The following is an 18,862-nucleotide window of genomic DNA, read 5'->3' on the forward strand; positions in this document are numbered from 1 at the left end:
ATATGGCAAAATTATAATAATGGTAAAGTGAAAAACGGTAAAATGGCAATATGCAATACAAAATAACTATGAAAACAAACAAAAAAGTGCTGCAGACCTTACATGCAGGAGTGTTTCAGACACGTTCGACTTTATTTACTGGTTACTGCTTTCGAAGAACCTGTATGATAGGAAAACTCAAACCAAACTTTCTGAAATGTGGGGAAACCTTTGAAACTATTTGAATGTGCCATTCATGGGTGTAAATTAATCAGTGAGCAGGCTGTAGTTCATCCAGTTTTTCACCAGAGGGAGACAAAGAGCTATTTGTCACCAATCATATAGAAAGGATGTCAACAAACATCAGAGAGTAAGAAACAAAAGTAAATTGATGGGAGATTTTAAAAATAAATATAAACATGACATGTTATCTTTCTGTCTGTTTCTTAGTAATTAAAATATGTGGTATTTGATTAAAAGCAGTTTATTTGTTTAATTTTGTTATATGGCCAAGTTCATTTGTAAAGTAGTCCTGCATAACTGAAACTATGATGCGGCTTTTCTGTGATAAGTCATCTTTTCCCAGCCAGTTGTCTGTGATTGATTGACACTCACCTGTAGTGACGTAGGCAGCACGGCTTAATAGGCGCCTGCACCGAGGAGGAAGTGAGTGGCTAAGAAGAAATATGAGGTCGAGTGGAGCGCAGGAGGACCACGTCTGCTGCTGAAGTTGCACCGACCAGCAACTCCCTGAAACCCCGCCGGACTCACTTGTGATAGGCTCGTTTAATGAGAAGTGTGTGTGTGTACGGTCAGCTCACACAGGTAAGGCAGCTGTTGAACTCAATATTTGTTGAACTGCTTTTCACCTCACTGTTATGAACCATAGGAATGCGAGGCAGACATTTTAGTTCCCACCCTAATCCGTCTGTTCGGCAGCGAAGTTATTGGAAAAAAATCTGACTGCGACTGGACACCAAAAAATAAGCTAAGCGTCCTGATTTTTTATTTTGTTTACTGTCGGTATTATAACAGTGTGTATTTTAAAACTGCAGCTATAGCTATTGTTATACTTTCTGTTATGAAAGCAATGTATAGTTAGGCTCTGTGTGTCTGCACTTGACATCATACTCTTTGCACAGAGCAGGTTAGGAATATTTATCAGAGAAAAAGTGTGATTTATTTTTATAAAAAATGTATTTATGTAGTTTCTGTTGCGCCCATATTTTATGGAGCAGGTCTTTCTGTGTGCTTTTGTGGGTGGCAAGTGCAGTGTGGGAGTGAGCGCTGAGTCACGGGTTAAGTCCCTTGATGTGTGTGTGTGTGTGTGTGTGTGTGTGTGTGTGTGTGTGTGTGTGTGTGTGTGTGTGTGTGTGTGTGTGTGTGTGTGTGTGTGTTGAATTGGATCACGGGTTAGGCTCACCTTCTTCAATGGGAAGAGATCTGGGGGCCCCACTGCAGGTCACTGGTGGTATTTGAGTGTCATCCAGAGTATTGACACTCATATTACCTCTGTTGTTTTCCCCATGTCTCCATCTAAGGTGCTAGTTTATACATGTTCCCTGCCTGTAGTCTGACTTTCTTCTCTCTATTTGTCCCTCCTCTTCAGACTCGTTCAATGTTGTAGGTGCTGAAGATCTCAGTAGGCCGAGGTGACGGTCGGAGGACACCATGTCCCACAGCCAGTTGGGCGAACAGGCCCCTCTAATTCTGGAGAACCACTTCTCCAGAGAACTCCATATATCTGAGCCCGGCGATGAGAACCGCCCGCCACAAAGCCCCCCCACAACCCAATCTGAAACATCCACTACCCCGGAAGACGTCGTAGACAGGATGGCCATACCTCAGCTAGTGGTTTTGAGCACCCAGAGTCCTGCGGCGCGGAAAGTTGGCACCCACCAGCTCATTCCCAAGAATTTAGCCAGCCGACCTAAAGTCCGCCACCACACCACCGTGGTGACGTTCCCAGTGGGACTGGAGAACTCCAGCAGCGGGACCCGAAGCCGTCATTCGACCCAGGGGGCAGATGTGTCCTGGGAGGATTATGACAGTGATGGAGACGGCTTTTCTTTGAGGAGGAACCGCAGGAACAAGTCGTACAGAGCGGCTGTGACCAGCCTGGACATTGAAGCCATGGCCTCGGGACGAGGGGTCGCCGCCACGTTGAAACCCGTCACAGAAGACCGAGCAGTCAGTCCCAGTCCAGGTCGCAGCCCTGGACGCAAGGTACAGGCCATTTATCTCGTAGTTGATTTAATATAATTTTTGCAGTTGCAGATGGCAAATAAAAAATACTGTAAAAATATATTTTAATCCACTTATCTGTTGGATATTATAAGTGTTCACTAACTGAGGTCTATCAGAAGCAGGGCTAAATGAAAGTGGCGAGTTCAGTTCCAGTTTTGTTCTTCAGACGAAGACAGAGCCCAGCTGATACCGTTTTGTTCTTCTAAAAGCCTCATTGGTTACAGCCAGCATAGCCGATAGCATTGGCGGGGACTTCTGTCAAATTCTCCTTTAGTCATAGTGATGATGTCATCTTTCCACAACTGTTTCCTATCTTCCACACCCAAGAGTGTTTTTACCAGAGTACACTGAAAAATGCTGCATTTAAGGATTGAAAGAAAGAGGCAGTGCTGAAGAGAGAATGAGATGTTCGAAAAATCAAATAAAAAGCTGAGTATTATTGAGGCTGGACTGCTGTCTCCCCACAGCGAACCCTGGGAAGAAAGAGGAACCAGAATCAACGTGGGTCCTTCAAAGATGGTATGTTCCCTATGTGTCACTCTGTCCACTTCTCTAAATTTGGCTATCAAACTACAAATAGATGGGAAATAACAGGGACATTTGTCTTTTTTTTTTCTCTCATTGAAAATGTTGTAATAACAGATGGATACAATACAATCTGCGACATAGCTTATAAAAGATCCCTTGAGGCAACAGGAGAGGACAGAACAGGAAAGCACTCTAAATGCTGAATGCCAGATTGTTATGTCTTGACTATTGATGTCCTCTGCCTTCAGACGGTGCCACTTCTCCAAGTATGATTTTGAGTAATATTCCTGGTATAATCATGCAGACTTGAGAAGGTTTTATTGAAGAGTTGTTTGTTGAGCTGGCGTCTCACTGGAGCTGCTGCTAAAAACCTGTGACCTGAATGGTCTCTGTGTCATTCAAGTAACCACAAATGCCTACAATTAACCTATTTAAATTAATTCGACAGAGTTACTGGTGAATAACATCGGGATCCTTCATGCATAAGCCCATTGTGAGATGGAGTTTTCAGTTTAGAAACCTGGGTCTTTTCACCCTTTTTAAATTGTGCTGTTCAGGAATTTGCTAAGTGTTTTTCCTGCTTCTATTCCAAACTCATCGCACGCTGAGACTCTGGATTGAAAACTAAGCAGTGTTTGTTGATGTTGGTGTAATCCTCAGCTACTCCGCGCCTCTACCAGGAGATCCGTGAGCGAGGGCTGCACTCCACCAACCAGGATGAGCTGCTGGAAGACTTTGTGGTGGTGGAGCGTCCCGTGGAGGACCAGGGCATCGTGGTGAAGAGCTACCGGCCGACACAGCTCACTTGGAGCCAGCTCCCACAGGTAAACCTGAGAATCAAAGTAGGGAGTGAGGGAAATAAAAAAATGCCGCCTCGGACATCTCTGAAGGTGTTTTAAATTGATAATTGTACAAAAACACAAATCTATTTCTATCCGAGAACACTAACAGCCAACGTGGTTGTCATTTTATCTAAAAGGGTGCAATATAAAAAGCTTCTTGACTGTTTTTATTGCTGCATATACTCCCACACTCCATGACCCTGTGCTGGCTAAGTTTTCTCTAGGTGTCGGAATACCCACCGAGCTTTTTCAGACAGGCTGGAGTCGTTGGCAATAGTTCTTTACAATTTTCAAAACAAATTCTATCTTGAATATATAGCAGAATGTGGAGTTAAAAAATAAATCGTTTTTCTTTTCATCTCATACAAAGGTGAGGGACACAGGTATCCTGACATTGGTCTCGCCTCAGGAGAGAAAGAGACAAGAGGCAAGTATACGTGCGTGTGCGTGCGCGTGCGTGCGTGTGCGTGCGTGTGCGTGCGTGTGCGTGCGTGTGTACCAAGTATGCCGACAGTAATGTCCTAGAAGGGATTTAATGTGCTGCTGGAAGCCGGACAACTCTGATGCAGCTCAACAGCAGAACGTGAAAGCGGTAGCAATGGATCACGCTCCAAAAACACAGGATCATACATTTCCCATAATGCAACTGAAAAGTATCCACCCCACATAAATACACTCTTTCAATTAGTAATACAGGCGTTCTGTTAAATAACAGTGTGCCTTTTAAAAATATACTTTACAGTCGTATTGATTTTCATCCCACAGGTTAAAACTAATTATCGTATGTTGTGTCAAAAGGCTTTCTAGGAATCAAAGGACTTCACTGAGCAGAAGTAAATGAAACAAGTTGAGGTATAATAACAAAGCCAAGGACATCTCATTACAAAATAACTCCAAGAAAGCAGCGAGCCCCATACCATCATTATCTGCTGGTGGATTTCTCCTTTTGTAATGCGTCTTCACTGGCTGTCCAACGACAGACGTTGCGTCAATACCAAAGGTCCACCCTGTGTGCGCCGCGGTACTTAAATACAGCCACACCCTGCCAGTGAGATCACACTCGGTTTGTGTGCTGAGCGGGTGCTCGTCTTGCTCTTTTGAACCTTCAGAGTTTAGTTTCAGTGCTTCAGCGGCGTGCTCCAGATTAGCAGCCGTCCAAAGCAATTTTAATGCTACTTTTTAGGGGAAAAGAAAAAAAGTGTTTTCCTGGGTTTGGGGCTAACTGAGATTAACCAAACCTACTGCTTTACTGCACGCTGTAATTTTAGGAAGATGTGACCTGCGAAAAAATGTCTCCCCAATGTTGGCTCAGACAGAGCCGCGTTTAACCGGATCCATCATGTCCAACTCTTTTGTGACGTTTTGAGCTGTGCGGGAGATTTTCAGGAAGTAGTGTTCTTGATTTAGCTTAGCTCATGCCCTTTGCTCCCGCCTGAGCCACCTCACCTTTACGGGACATGAAGTGGTGTGTAAGGTCACCTCAGCGCCTGACCACAGTCAGCAGAGGTTATTAAGCTCTCCATTTCAAAATAATCCTACTGTCATATGAGGTGGAAAATCAAAAGTATCTTAAGCTCGTTTGTCTTTAAGTATTTATTACAGGATAAGATATGGGGAAATTATTAAGAGAGTTCAAGTCATCAAATTATCAACCAATGATTACAAACGGAAATCATAGTGTGCTATTCAGCTGCGATAGGGACAGACTTCCTCCACCCAGCTTGGATCAAGGAAGTCAGACACAGTTACTCGGTGTAAGTGGATCTTTAATACCGGTCTGAGATACGCACTTTGTCCCCCGCCGCTGTAGATAGCATGTTTGACCTGACAGTTCATATGGAATATGAACATTAGATAATGTGTGAGAATCAATAGGTGTTTCAGCAATGTAAACAACAAGTTTCAAGCTATAAATGAGTTACAGAATTGATACAAATGTATTTTTCTCTGCCATCATACAGTAAAAGAAGTACTTCCACACTGCTACACATTGCTGATACATTGTGTTGTCTGCAGGTATATGCTTCTAGCTATGGATAATTGGCAAACATTCTTCACAGTCACACTTATTTGGGTGTGTGTGCTCTTTTGACAGGCCATTTTTGAGATCATCACATCAGAGCATTCGTACCTGCACAGCCTGGGCATCCTGGTGCGTCACTTCAAGAGTAGCGAGGCTCTGAAGAAAACAATGACCGCTACAGAGTACCATCACCTCTTCTCCAACATCTCTGTCATTCAGGAGGTCAGCAAACGGTGGGTGCAACATTGTCTGTCTTGTAAAACTAGTGCCAGCGCCTCCTAAACAGGATCTGATGATGTTATCTGCACACAGTCTCTACAGAGTTTAAATGGGGCTGCACATTGAATGTTTTTTGTCATACAGTTATCGTTGTATTCTCATCGAGATCAGAATTAAGAACCGTTTATTGCCAAGTATGTTTCACATACGAGGAATTTGTCATGGCGGGTGGTGCATAACATTAGACAATAAACACAGTGCAAGAAAAAGGAACATATTACATTTACAATAGAATATAACATTTAAATAAAGTGCACAGACAAACAGATAACAGTACTTTAAACAGATGGGGTTTGAAGCGGAACATGGGTTGTTTTTAAGTTTCAGGTCGAGTAATTTCCCTCACCATGTCTTTTGTATCCTGTAGGCTCCGTCAACATGTTAATACACGCTAGCCGAACTGGTTCTACTGCTCTGACTGTTATTCCCGGGCTTTAAGATGATAATGTGCTTGAGGAAAACTGTTGCTTTGTGCATTGCTCGCGACATACATTTGAATAGAAATCGAGTTTTAGCAGCAAGAGAAGACCCGTCTTTCAGTCTTTAATCCTGTTGTTCTTTGTTTACAAGTAAATCAGGATGTATTGAACTCGAAAGCAGTGGGTTTCTCAGCTGCTCCTGTATGGTCTGACTTATAGTATCTGTGTGTGAATGTTTGTACTGCCGTTGCTTCCTGGGTTGGGCTGTTTTCCAGGTGTCAGTTTACTTCTTTTTGTCAAAAAAGCACTTTGCAAGGGCAAGGCTGAAAGTCCTTGATATGGTTATAATAATGCTAATAATGGATGGCCTTTACAATGCTTCAGCAGAAGGGTTCACCTGGATCTGTTAGTAGAAAGTTAAAGTTTGCATATGTTTAGTATGTTTTATGTATTGGCAGCTTGAAATGATCAGTCTGTGTGCTTTCAGGATTATTCTGAAGCTTACATTTTTCAGAGTCCATTGAATTAAATGAAGAAGAACACCTTTGTTTTCAAAATGACGGGCTCAAATAACTTCCAGTGATGCAACTGTTACAGAATGAAACTTCACATTACAACAAACATTACTTAGTTGAACAGAGACACCACCATGTAATAGACTATAATACAATACATACAGTTGAAGCCAGATAGAACCCTCAGCTAACTGTGTGTTGGTACAGAAAGTTCTATCTCATATTAGATTAGATTGAACCATTGAAATAAGACCGCTGATAAATGAATCTACATGTTGATGCTGCGAGTGTCATTATCACATGCGAACAACCAGAAGTTACCACGTTCAGTTCGGCCTGAACACACTCACGCAGCTGTGTGTCCTGCTCAGGTCCTGCTTTTCACTTCTTCACTCACTTCCCCCCCCTCTCTTTCTTTTTCAGGTTTTTTGAGGACCTTGAACGGCGTCACTATGACAACCCAGTGATCCGGGACATTAGCGATATTGTTCAGAACCACGCGGCCCACCACTTCGAGCCCTACATTGTCTACTGCTCCAACGAGACGTTCCAGCAGAGGACACTGCAGAAGCTGCTGTGAGTAACAGAGCAAACTGTAACGATGTGAGTTTCCGCAGACTGAGCTGAACTTTCCCTTTTTGTTTCCGTCTGTCAGGACCAGCAACACGGCGTTCAAAGAGAGCCTGAAGCAGATTGAAGGGAGCAGTGATTGTGGAGGCCTGCCCATGATCTCTTTCCTGATCCTTCCCATGCAGAGAGTCACCAGACTCCCACTGCTGCTGGATGTCAGTTCAACCTTTTTCTTTCTTACTTAAACAACCTATTGGTCGACGCATAGCTGCTGAAAATAGGATGCTGAGGACCACATATCCATGTTTCTTTAATTTTTCCATTTCAGCACATTATTTCCAAGTTCACCAATTGGCCGTCAAAAAACCTATTTAAATGTAGTTATTCATTTAAGTGTGTAAACCTGTGCAACTATAATAAAAATCAAAGGGCATTAACTATGTATGTATAGAGACACATCTTTGGGGGGGTGAAATGAGAAGAATTGACAACATTTCTATAAACACAGCCATAACGTTTTATATATATATATATACATACATACATACATACACACACACACACACACACACACACACACACACACACACACACACACACACACACACACACACACACACACACACCTGGGTTAATAATATATTCTGATTTTAAAATTCCAGATTGAGCTTCTTAGCATGTACTAACTAAGTTTGATACATTTTTTTTTTCTCCTCACAGACAATCTGCCAGAAAACTCCAGATAAGACAGCGGAGTACTTTGCTGCTGTTTGGTCACTGCACGCCATCAGCAAGGTAGAGAGATGTCGAGAAAGCACTCTTTATCGTCCATCTCACTTTTGGGAGTGGACTATGAAGTGATAGATGTGTGATCGATGTGTTTTTAAGGAGCGATTATGAATGTATCATTGTTGTGATTGTTTATTCAACAGTTGGTCACCAGCTGCAATGATGGGGCTCAGCGGATGGAGAGGACGGAGCAGATGTACACCATCCAGAAACAGATGGATTTTGGTAAAATCAAGGTACGTTGTGTTTCTGCTCAAACACCTTCAAGGAAAGTGAGTATAGAGTTCACAGGGTTTTGACTTATTGGTCCTAATGATGGCCGTGGATGTAGACGGAAGAAGCAAGGTACATAATGGAACCTGGATAAAGATTTGGACTGATTACTGTCACATGGTCGTGATGCAGATTCAGTGAACTAACCTGAACATATAGTGATAACTCTTGTGTCCTCACAGCCATTTCCTCTGGTGTCATCATCGCGGTGGCTGAAGAAGCGCGGCGAGGTGGCCTTCAGCACCGAGGAGCTCAGCATCTGGAGGGCGTTCAGCAGCAGGAGCTACTACCTGTTTCTCTTCAACGACGTACTGATCGTCACCAAGAAGAAGAGGTAAGTGGGACTGAAATACAGTTTGATTTGAATATTTTGCACTTTCATTTGGGGGGTGGGAGGGGTTACAAAACTTAAACTGTCTGACGTAAACGGCAAAGTGTCTGCAAATATTCTCTAGTATGTCAACATAATCACAATAGTTAAGCTGTTGAGTAGTGAGAAACAAACTTAAACTTCATTACCTTTTTATTATGTAGTCATATTACATATTTTTTTTACAAACATACATGAAATTTGCTCTCTGCATTTAACCCATCCATATCAATTTAGGAGCAGAGGGTGCTGAGAAGCGCCCGGGGAGCAAGTCACCAGAGCAGGAAGCTAGTAGTGTTTCTCACTTTAGATAAAAGAACCTAAAATGGGGCCAGCTAGAGAAGACAAACTTGAGAAACACAACCATATTTTGAAGCATTTCAAGAGCTTTGTGCGTATTTCTCTGTGACTTTGGGTGCAACTGCTGCCAGGCACGAAACATGAGGAACGGAGTGAAATGACAAGAGGAACGTGACAGAGAAAGGAGAGTGCATGGATGTGGTGCGCGCATACTTGAGATTCTTCAATCTTGCATTGAGCAGGGCAGCTCAACGGACTCCAGCCTTCTGTTTTGAGTTAGGGAGAAACCAAACAATGTCAACACAGAGGAAGGGGCTGCCCACAACACTGGAGTCATTCTCGAGGATTGTTAAGTTGACACTGTGACCCAGTCCTCGGGTGATAATATCTAGGAAATGCTATTGGCAGATGGTCCAAGAATGTGGTTTGACCGTGTTTGTTGTAACACACATGTGCAAAAGTAAAATAGTGGCTAGGTTTAGCTATAGTATAGTATGTCTCTGCACAATTTGATCAAAGCTAAACCTCCAAATAGGAGTTTTAGTCAAAAAAACATTTGTTTATCCAGCGAGGAGAGCTTTGTGGTGATGGACTACGCCACTCTGGAGAATGTGGAGGTGGAGGCCGGGGAGGAGGCAGAAGGACGAACGACTTCGCCTGCCAAGAACAGCTACTATCTGTCCTTCAAGCTGCAGATGCGCAAGAACAGTGAAGGCAGAGCGGAGCAGATCTGCCTGGTGGCCGAGTCCAGGTAACGTGCTCTCAGCCACGAACTGTACATAATAAGTACAGTTGTTATTCCTCAAGTGGGGCTTTTGAAAACACAAAGTTAAAGTAATATGAGTATATACAAGTATTATTTAATCTGGTAGGAGGGACATTTGAGTCATTTAGCTGAACGTCTGATCTTTTTCTGCCACATACTGATTCATACATGAATGCTAATGTAATCGTGGTTTCTACCACTGAATATTGATGGTCATGGGTAAGGTGCTCTGTGGGAAACGTAGTCTTGTTGGGCTTCATTCAAAATCACATCCACATGTAAGACTTGTAGGTGTTTTCCATAGTAGTGGGTGTGCTGGAGGGGCTCTAGTACCAAATCACAGGAAGAGCCTGCAGTGCTTTTCACATTGCATTTCCTACGACTTCTTCACAATAAAAGCATCCTGCCAGTTTACCAGTAGAAAGCTTTTATTGTGAATTAGCAACAGCTCCAATATGACTGAAGGTGACCAGTACACGGTAATAACAGGCTAATATGTGAAGTTCAAACAAGACAATGACATACATTAAACCACAAACCTCAGTGATTCAGTTCAAAGCTTTTGGAAAAACCTGAACGCAAACCAAATCTGATGTTTTGTTTCTGGCTCCCTCTACTGACAGGTTTTAATGGCAACCTTAAATGCTCCCGTGCGTGGAGTCCTTTCATGAGAAACAGACTTCTTGTGTTAATACGTGTTCAAAATGCAACACTAGCTCTGGAGTCATATGTTTTTTTCTTTGTGTCTGTGGCCAAGGGTGGACCGGGCCCGCTGGATAGTTGCTCTTACTGAACACAAGCAGGCAGGAGTCTTTACTTGTAGAGATGGTAAGTCAACGTGCTTTATTTACCAAGGGAGTCATTCTTTGAAATACACTTTGAGCTCTGAGTTTGATCAGTTTTGAAAGTGGTAATTAATGACAAATGTTCTATTGCCTTTCATTTGTAAATTATTAATTTGTTATGGAAGGCAGTTTGCTGCACAGAAAACAGATGGTTTGCTTTCATTTTCCATTTCTAATGCAATCTTATTCACATATCAGAGCTTCATAGGCGCTCCCTTCTTTTCCAGAATTCAAGTATTTCTCAACATTGTCTTGATCTATGTGAAGCCTGACTTTGGGTTTACAATTACCTAAATACATATAAAGAACGCATTCACTCAAGCAGCACTCTGTTTGTGTAATCGCAATTGTTTAAAGAGATATTCATATTTGACATCGTTATCAAAGGGCGTGCCTTTCCAGGCTAAGTGACACCTACCAGGAAGTAATGTGTGCTGTAGATATTCAGTGTGGCACAGGTTGTTTCTACAGAAAAGACAGCAGGTTTATTGATTCTACACCAATAAGATGAACCACATACAAAGTGCTTCAAAGCTGAAAACTTAAAATACAGGAAAACCGTCAGTTAAAATCTTTGGTTTCATGAATCGCATTATGGGAATGTTTTTCAGGTCTTCCACAGTACGAGGCCTCCAAAGCCTACATGCCAAAAGAGCCGGATGAGTTGGGTCTGCAACAGGCTGAGCTCGTCATTGTGCTGCAGAAAGAGGAAAGTGAGTGTCTGTAATAATACAACATCACATCCAGACCATCATGCTCAGTCACTGAGCCGTCTACCTATAATTAATTTAAAAGCATGCACGAGTGCCTAAAAGCTAACTGTCTGCTCTTCCTAGCCATGTGCTATGGGGAGAGAATGCGCGATGGAGAGAGAGGCTGGTTTCCTGCTACCTGTGCCACCGAGATCACCAACCCCACGGCCATCGAGCACAACATGCAACGCATGAAGCGCCTGCGCAAAGAGACCAACGTTTGAGTGACTCACTAAATGTACAGGGGGTGGACAAAATAACAAATACACCTTGCGGTAAATCGGTGACAGTTTGTTGACACTGCATTGCAACTAACATCAGGTTAAGTCAAGTTATATCTCCACCAAAAACAGTGTATAAAAGGTGTTTTTGTTCACCTTCTGTCACCAATAAAGAATGGACATTTGCAATAGCTGGACTTATGGCCAACAGTGGCCGACCAATTTACTTGAACAGCACTCATGTTGCTGTACATGTACTTGGTGTGAATGTAAATTGAAACTTGCTGTAGTAAAAAAAAAAAAAAGAGCCTCAGGCCTAAGTTTTAATACAAAATCTAGGATCTACAAAGTTGAATTTGTATGTATACACTATTGGATGAGAAGTTGCTTCAACTGTATTGCTTTCATGAGTCCTAACCTAAGCTCAAGAGTGCTAAATGTTGGTTGCATTTCGTGTTTGTCATTTCAAGATGCCGCATTGGGTTTGTTATCCTGGTGGAAAAGAAATTAAGAAATGTGACTAAATTGTGTTTGACACTTAGTTGAATGTGGTAATTATAAAGTGCATTATACAAGGTTGTGTAAATGTTTGTATTTTAATAGAAATGTAGTCAACTGAAATACTAGAAGTTCATCGTTAAGAGACCATATACTTGAAATATAAAAACACAAGACATTTTCCTGGTTTCTGGACTTTTATTTGAGCTTGCATTTTGTTAAAATGTTTGAATACATAAAAAGTTATTTAAAAATGTCAAACTGACCAGTTATCAAATTCCATTTTTTCTTTAAAAACCATTTGGTGTAAAAACTTAGGACAGATTTAGAAAAACATTTGCTGTTTCCCCAAAACGTTTGTAGCTGTCACATAAAAATAATGGGAAAAAAAAACAAGTCTGCATAGATTCTGCAGGCAATCGGTGGTAATCTGGTCAAATGCATGGTGCAAGCTTGTGACGATCGTCAAGTCAAATCTTTATTGCTCAGATCTTGTTTGATGTTTCATCTTGTTGTTGACAAACTGTAAAGAAAAAAAAATTGCAAATTAGTCACTTGTTAATCTGTATGCTGCATTTTCAATCATTTGTGTTTAGTCGTATAGCTGCCTGAAAATGTGCATCATAACTAGCAGAAAAAGAATCAAAAACCTAAAAGCTGCTGCTCTTATGAAGAAACAATAGTGAGGGCGCTATGGTGGCCGGCAGTTTACTTATCAAAGCCACTGCATTACCTCATGCTTTGGATCTCCACTACAGAGACAAAACAAGTGCAAATGACAAGCTAGCCAGCCTTATTTAGCTATCTTTGCTGTATCATTTTGATGTTCCAAGTTTCCTAGAATTTACTATCATTACCCTCATTCAGCTCTGTCTGAACGCACATATTTGGCAAGCTTAAGTTAGTAGAAATGATCAGCCAATGTGGTCTTAATACGCACCCGGACGATGGTAAACGATGGTAGGTGCCGGTGGGCAGGTTGTTTCCTACTCAGCCCCACCCTGCTGGGCCTCGGGAGCGGACGTTTTCTCTGCAGATGGGTCACCTCCTGTCTTGGCCTCCTTGGTTTCTTGGCCGGGTTTGCCACCAGTCTGTGGACGTCTGCGGCGGTAGTTGAAGTTGCGGCGGTAGCGCCGCTGGCGGGGCTGTTGGTCCTGACCATCTTCGCCAACCTGATTCTCCTTGTCCTCCCCGCCATCCCGCACTGGTCTCTCCCCGCCATCCCGCACTGGTCTCTCCCCGCCATCCCGCACTGGTCTCTCCCCGCCATCCCGCACTGGTCTGGGACGAGGTGGACCCCCCCTGGAGTTAACAAGCAATAAGCAAGGGGCTGTAAGGAATCATGAATTATATACAAAAAACTAAGTGGTGATATCATGCAGAAATATATAAAAAGGGCACAATACAATTGCGCCAAAAGAAATGTACATTAGCAAAATGTGAATGCACAGCTGAAATTTGAGGGTGGGCTGCAATGAAAGGAAAGCGTCTCTGGCCAAACAGGTGGCATTTATTAATTCAGGATCGACGGTAGACTTTGGGCTGGAACTCTTTGCGAGACAGCCCAGTGCTTTACTCTTCCATTGTTGCAGCCCTGCGAAAAATGAAGCAAACATAGAAAGCTCGGAATTAACCTTGGTCGGAAGCCTCTGTAGTAGCTCTGCCTCGCTGGTTTGTTTCCCTGGTCAGGACCTCCCGGACCTCCCTGGCTCTCGTCACCCTCGCCTCCCTGAAAGCAAATAAAACCAACAACTGACATGCAGCGTTTTCTAAAGCCAACAGGTAAGCAAACACACCTTGTTATGAAACTGGCCATCTTGCCATTTGCTGTTGAGGCTGATAGTTCATCAGGTAGCTTCAACATAGCTGGGATTAAGGGCCTACTTTGAGTCAACTTTACAAGATATTGACCAGACCCCCGATACACCAAGACAACCACGTGAATGTTGAAAGGAGAGGGTGTTGTGTATGACATCAACCTGTCAAGGGACTGCTGGGTGCCTGCTTCAGGATAGAAGCCCTGTGACGGCGTACCTCAGTCATCTCTCCCCGTGGTGCGTTAGTGTACGGGGGCCGTGGCCGTAGCTTCTACGTACAAAGTATGGTGGGTAGCGCCGTCTGCCAGGGTAAGCGGGTCTGCGCTGCTGTTGTTGCTGCACATCTCCTTCAGGGGCGCTCTCCCCCCCATCTCGGATGCTTTTGTCTCGACCTCCACCGCTGCCGGTGCTTGGCTCACCCTCCCCGTCACTCTGGTAGTTGTCTGGATATTCTCCATTACGAGGAGGGCCCCTTCTTCTGGGATAGCGCCTATAGCGGTTCCTGTCAGCAGCGTACTTACTTCCCTGGACAGCAATGCCTCCTGGACCAGTGACATTTGCCGCCTCTGCTCCCTTTTTCAAAAAAGAAATGCATTTATCCAAATTAATTATTTAGAGAACTATTAGGATGTATTTTGTTTCTTCTTTTTAATAGCTGCAAAGTAAATTATGAACTTTGGAGCTAGTAAAAAACAGATTTTATACGCAACCAAAGAACAGCTTACCTTCTCTCCCTCAACTACGTCAAACTCCACAGTTTCTCCATCTCCAACACTGCGAAGGTATTTCCTCGGGTTGTTCTTTTTGATGGCTGTCTAAAACCCAAGAATAGTTCAGGTGTGAGATTTCATAAACATGATAATTACAAAAATTAAGAATGTAAAACTACATACAACTTACCTGGTGTACAAAAACGTCCTCCTTTGTATCATTCCTTAAAAAAAAAATAAAAAGAAGAAAGAGGGGATGAACACTCAGTTACGTCTAGTTAGCAGTATCTTGTTGAGCCACAGAAAGCAACAATGTATCTGCAGATGGATTGAAACTAAACCGGGAAGTGTAAGGATAAGTACTGTGCGTAACAACATGTGGACCAGCAGACAAACCGTCTAGTCAGCTTCGTAAGCAAATCAAAGCCATAATAGGATTGGGAATCTTCCTTCTCACACACACACACACAGAGATGATATCAGGGTCTTTAGGAGGCATAGATAGGGGGCGGGGTCCACTTACCGATTGATAAAACCATATCCATTCCTGACGTTGAACCACTTTACTGTACCCAAGACTTTTGTTGCTGCAACAAGACACAATAAAAGAAAATGATTAACCAAATTTAAGCATCAGTCATTTCCTTTATACTATTACACTGTTAAGAGTACAACATACTGCGAGAACAAATGAGCCTTCCAACCAGCTCGTCTCAGAATACCAATATCAATGAGAAACAGTAAGAGAATCAAACAAGGACAGATGATGAAAAACTAACCACGGCCAGCTAATGTGGAAGCTATATTTAACTCCCAACTGTCACCCTTTTTATAGATCCTGGTGCTTAGGGGTGCCCTGTGCCAGCTGCACTTAGTGCGGTATGAACCAAGAACATTATGGCCCAGCAATGACTGCGCCATTTCTCATGTGGAACGCAGGATTGGTTAATCATTCAAATTACCAGTGCATCCGTTTTATAGAGCCGCGTTAGTGCGTATATTTAAGATGAATGTAGCAATAAGATACTGCGCCTTGGTCACTGACATTTCAAAGTTGAGTTACTCCAGACCTGCCACATTTTAAACCGCACTACTCAGTACTTGAGCGTTCACACGTGGTAGAGTCGCGCCCGGATGCGTTAGCATGCAGCGAGCCCAGCTGGCTTGTTAGCACAGTAGCTAACGGGGGCTCAACCATGTGGTTGGATTAAAGCCAGCAAACAGAAACAACCGTCGCTCCATCAGAATACGCATAGTGGGGACCAAACATTATGTAAGAACAACAATTAAATATGTTGGCGTTTCCATGTTTTTTAATCGAATAAAAAAAAATCCGTGTCCAACGAAATCCGTGGAATCATACGGCGGACATTTTGGGTCGCCCCTTCAGCCATGTAAATAGCTAGCGTAGCTTCGTTAGCCAACGAGCTACCGTCGCTGTTAAGTAGTTAGGCCCTTCAATGTGGGCAGACATTTGACAACCGTTGACAGTAATATCCGAATATGTTTATAAACCGGCCTCGTTACAATCGTTTCGCCAACCACGTTGGGCCCACGTTTGAGGGCGTGTTTCGGCTAGTTTCTGAGACAAACGTACTTCGAACGCGGAACCAGACCCCGTCGTGTGAACAAAGGGACGGTCTGCAGTTAGCTTGCCTTCTACGAGAGTAATCGTGGCCGGCTAAGTGAGCATTATGAAATAACTTCGTGTCCCTCAGTGATATGCGATTAGCCGTTACCAAAGTTATAGTTGACGTGTCTGACGGCTAAACGTCAGCTACTATTGCCACGTTAGTTCGCGGGGAACGGCACAAACGTTAGAAACACCGGTCCTTAAACAACCTCGACGCTCATGCGTGTGACGGCCAATCGGGAACACGGCATTCCGTGGCAGTTATTAGACGTTAGAAGGCCGGTTAACGGCAGCGATTGACCGGTTGGGATTTAAGGATTACTTCTACAAACCGTATATTCTAATCTGAAACTAATGCCACTCAAGATAACTGTTCATACTCATCCAAGTAGTGAATATGTAAAGCGAGCAAAAACGACCTATATTCCAACTGACATTTTCAAACGTGTGTTGCGAGCCAACGCCAGGACTCATTTTCGCCGCTTGACAGCAAACGGACATTTATTCTAATTTACTCAAGATATTATTCATTATAGTCCATACTCAACTGACGTTGTATTAGCCCACTACAGACATCCCACACATTAACGTTATTTAACGGCCGAGATTTAAGATGTATCGTGAGCTTTTCTTTAAGCAAATTAACGTTTATTTTGCCCATCTGCCAGTTTCAACATACGTTAACGTCATTCCATGAGTTAACGACATCATACCATTGTTAGAGTAACATTAGTGATTCAACGGTTAACTGGCGCGGTGGTCGGGCAGTTAACGTTTTCAACCGCTGCTTTTGCGCATCGCCTCAACGGCGTTCAACACCACGTTCGCTAACTTAACGTGAGCTAACTAGCTCGTTTCCAGGAGCCTTACCGATGACCTTCTTATCCCCCGCGGAAGCTTCGGCTGCCGGGCTGGATGGGCTCTCCTCATCGGCAGGGACATCGGGTGGTTGTTGCGTCTCGGCCTCGCTGCTCATGGTTACTGGTTGGTAATGGCTTCTGCCGGTGGCGGCTCTTTGCTATGTTTCCCGGTGCTAGATGGTAACCTGGGCCGGCGGTGGTAGGGGCTACTGCCTTCGGGCTCTCAGCTTTCCTCTTTCCGCTCCCGTTGCCGATCGAACTGGGCAGAATGATAAACTGTGCCGGGGAATGTTCCTGGGCAGTGGTCCGCCCAACTAGTCTTCCAATTGGTTGGAATCTGTAATGAAACTAAAAACGCATTCCTATTGGCTGAGCCAACTGTCAATTAGATTGAGAGAAGAGTTTGCTGAAAATTATTGGCTAAAAGTGATTGTACCTGTTCCTTCTCACCACCCCTATGGTGATGTCACAGCCAGACAAGTCAGACAGAACACCGTGACACTTTTGGAACAGTGTCTGCTTGGTTGTGTGTCTTTTGACGGATTTAACAAAATGTACAAAGACCAAAAAACGCAAGGATGAGATCTATTACTATGCCATTATTGCATACAATTGTATCATCAATTTATTTTAAAAGAGACGGCACGATTTTGAGATTATTTTAATGTAATGCTTTTAATCTTTGGGCAAAGCAGGTCTTCAATTGTCTTAAAACTTTGACTCTCAATTCTTGGAATAAAATTGTCCTTTTTTTAAACTGGGTGTTTGTCTGAGATTGGTTGAAAAGGTTGTGTGTGTATAGCTTCCATCACTACTTAGAAAATATAAAATGTCTAATAGACATTGATTGCACACTGTCTGTAGCCCTATGAGCACTGAGTGTAGCCCTGTGGAAATGTAATTAGGGAATACTGACCCAATTTAAGGGAAGGATTAGGAAAGTCTCTATTTTATTTACCGAATATGATGCAAATGTTATATTCATAATTGTTACTGCATCGTCACAGTGGCTGTAGTGTAGGTAGTGCCGCTCAGACATACAGGAAACCTTGGGAGAGAGAGCACTTTGATGTGCTGTCAGAACATTAAGTTCTTACCAGCCTATACACAGCATGTCAATGTTGACAGCTTTACTCTGAACACCTAAATATAGAACAACACTGTTCCATATCACAGGAAATGTCTACTATTAGGCTGGAAACGTGATTTTTTTTTTTTAGATTAACGCCAAATCATTTGTTGATCGTTTTAAATGAAGGTCATATTAGGACACAACACCCAAGATGAACAATAGCCGTAACGTTCCTTCATAATTTAATTAAACATGTCATTTGACATGCCTCTTGACATTATTTAGGATTCACAGGGAGGACACTTGAATGGCTGTAAAATCTTCAGATTACATTTCTTATATGTTAAAGGTGCACATAAGATCAAATACTAACATCCTGGTGTAACAATATAGTATTTGCTTCTTCTCTCTTATTTCCCTGCCCAACAAAACTGTTTAAATGCAGACATCGTCCCAAATCCTCTTCCAGTAGCGCAGTGCCGACATGCCCAGACCGAGTGTGAGACAACCCCACCGCAGCCCCCCACCCATTGTCATGTTAATACTCCACTGGC

General features: G+C 43.0%; 2 protein-coding genes across 2 annotated transcripts; one reads left to right on the forward strand and one right to left on the reverse strand.

The window, feature by feature from the left end:
* The first annotated feature begins 674 nt into the window (after nucleotides 1-674).
* arhgef16 (Rho guanine nucleotide exchange factor (GEF) 16) lies at nucleotides 675-12,596 on the forward strand. The gene is made up of 15 exons (XM_079226198.1): nucleotides 675-804; nucleotides 1,589-2,205; nucleotides 2,694-2,745; nucleotides 3,415-3,578; nucleotides 3,967-4,023; nucleotides 5,692-5,852; nucleotides 7,256-7,408; nucleotides 7,488-7,617; nucleotides 8,123-8,197; nucleotides 8,335-8,427; nucleotides 8,647-8,798; nucleotides 9,703-9,885; nucleotides 10,658-10,728; nucleotides 11,357-11,458; nucleotides 11,582-12,596. The coding sequence occupies exons 2-15, from the start codon at nucleotides 1,651-1,653 to the stop codon at nucleotides 11,719-11,721; spliced, it is 2,088 nt and encodes a 695-aa protein (XP_079082324.1). The 5' UTR covers nucleotides 675-804; nucleotides 1,589-1,650; the 3' UTR covers nucleotides 11,722-12,596.
* On the reverse strand, nucleotides 12,395-17,504 carry ybx1 (Y box binding protein 1). The gene is made up of 8 exons (XM_079226197.1): nucleotides 17,247-17,504; nucleotides 15,267-15,330; nucleotides 14,934-14,967; nucleotides 14,759-14,848; nucleotides 14,313-14,606; nucleotides 13,851-13,945; nucleotides 13,157-13,518; nucleotides 12,395-12,739 (listed from the first exon to the last, which is right to left on the reverse strand). Exons 1-7 carry the CDS (start codon nucleotides 17,350-17,352, stop codon nucleotides 13,203-13,205), a joined length of 999 nt encoding a protein of 332 aa, XP_079082323.1. The 5' UTR covers nucleotides 17,353-17,504; the 3' UTR covers nucleotides 12,395-12,739; nucleotides 13,157-13,202.
* Nucleotides 17,505-18,862: the final 1,358 nt, after the last annotated feature.

The sequence above is a fragment of the Taurulus bubalis genome (genome assembly GCF_910589615.1).
Source record: "Taurulus bubalis genome assembly, chromosome: 11".
Lineage (NCBI taxonomy): Eukaryota > Metazoa > Chordata > Actinopteri > Perciformes > Cottidae > Taurulus > Taurulus bubalis.

What these genes read in the sequence shown, in the direction of transcription:
- arhgef16 (XM_079226198.1), top strand. Translation starts at nt 1,651, where the DNA reads ATGTCCCACAGCCAGTTGGGCGAACAGGCCCCTCTAATTCTGGAGAAC. An exon ending in AGGAGAGAAAGAGACAAGAG is followed by an intron (nt 4,024 to 5,691) that starts GCAAGTATACGT and finishes CTCTTTTGACAG; the next exon opens with GCCATTTTTGAGATCATCAC. An exon ending in TGGATTTTGGTAAAATCAAG is followed by an intron (nt 8,428 to 8,646) that starts GTACGTTGTGTT and finishes GTGTCCTCACAG; the next exon opens with CCATTTCCTCTGGTGTCATC.
- ybx1 (XM_079226197.1), bottom strand. Translation starts at nt 17,352, where the DNA reads ATGAGCAGCGAGGCCGAGACGCAACAACCACCCGATGTCCCTGCCGAT. An exon ending in AGGACGTTTTTGTACACCAG is followed by an intron (nt 14,849 to 14,933) that starts GTAAGTTGTATG and finishes CTTGGGTTTTAG; the next exon opens with ACAGCCATCAAAAAGAACAA. An exon ending in GGCGCTACCCACCATACTTT is followed by an intron (nt 13,946 to 14,312) that starts GTACGTAGAAGC and finishes ATTTGCTTTCAG; the next exon opens with GGAGGCGAGGGTGACGAGAG.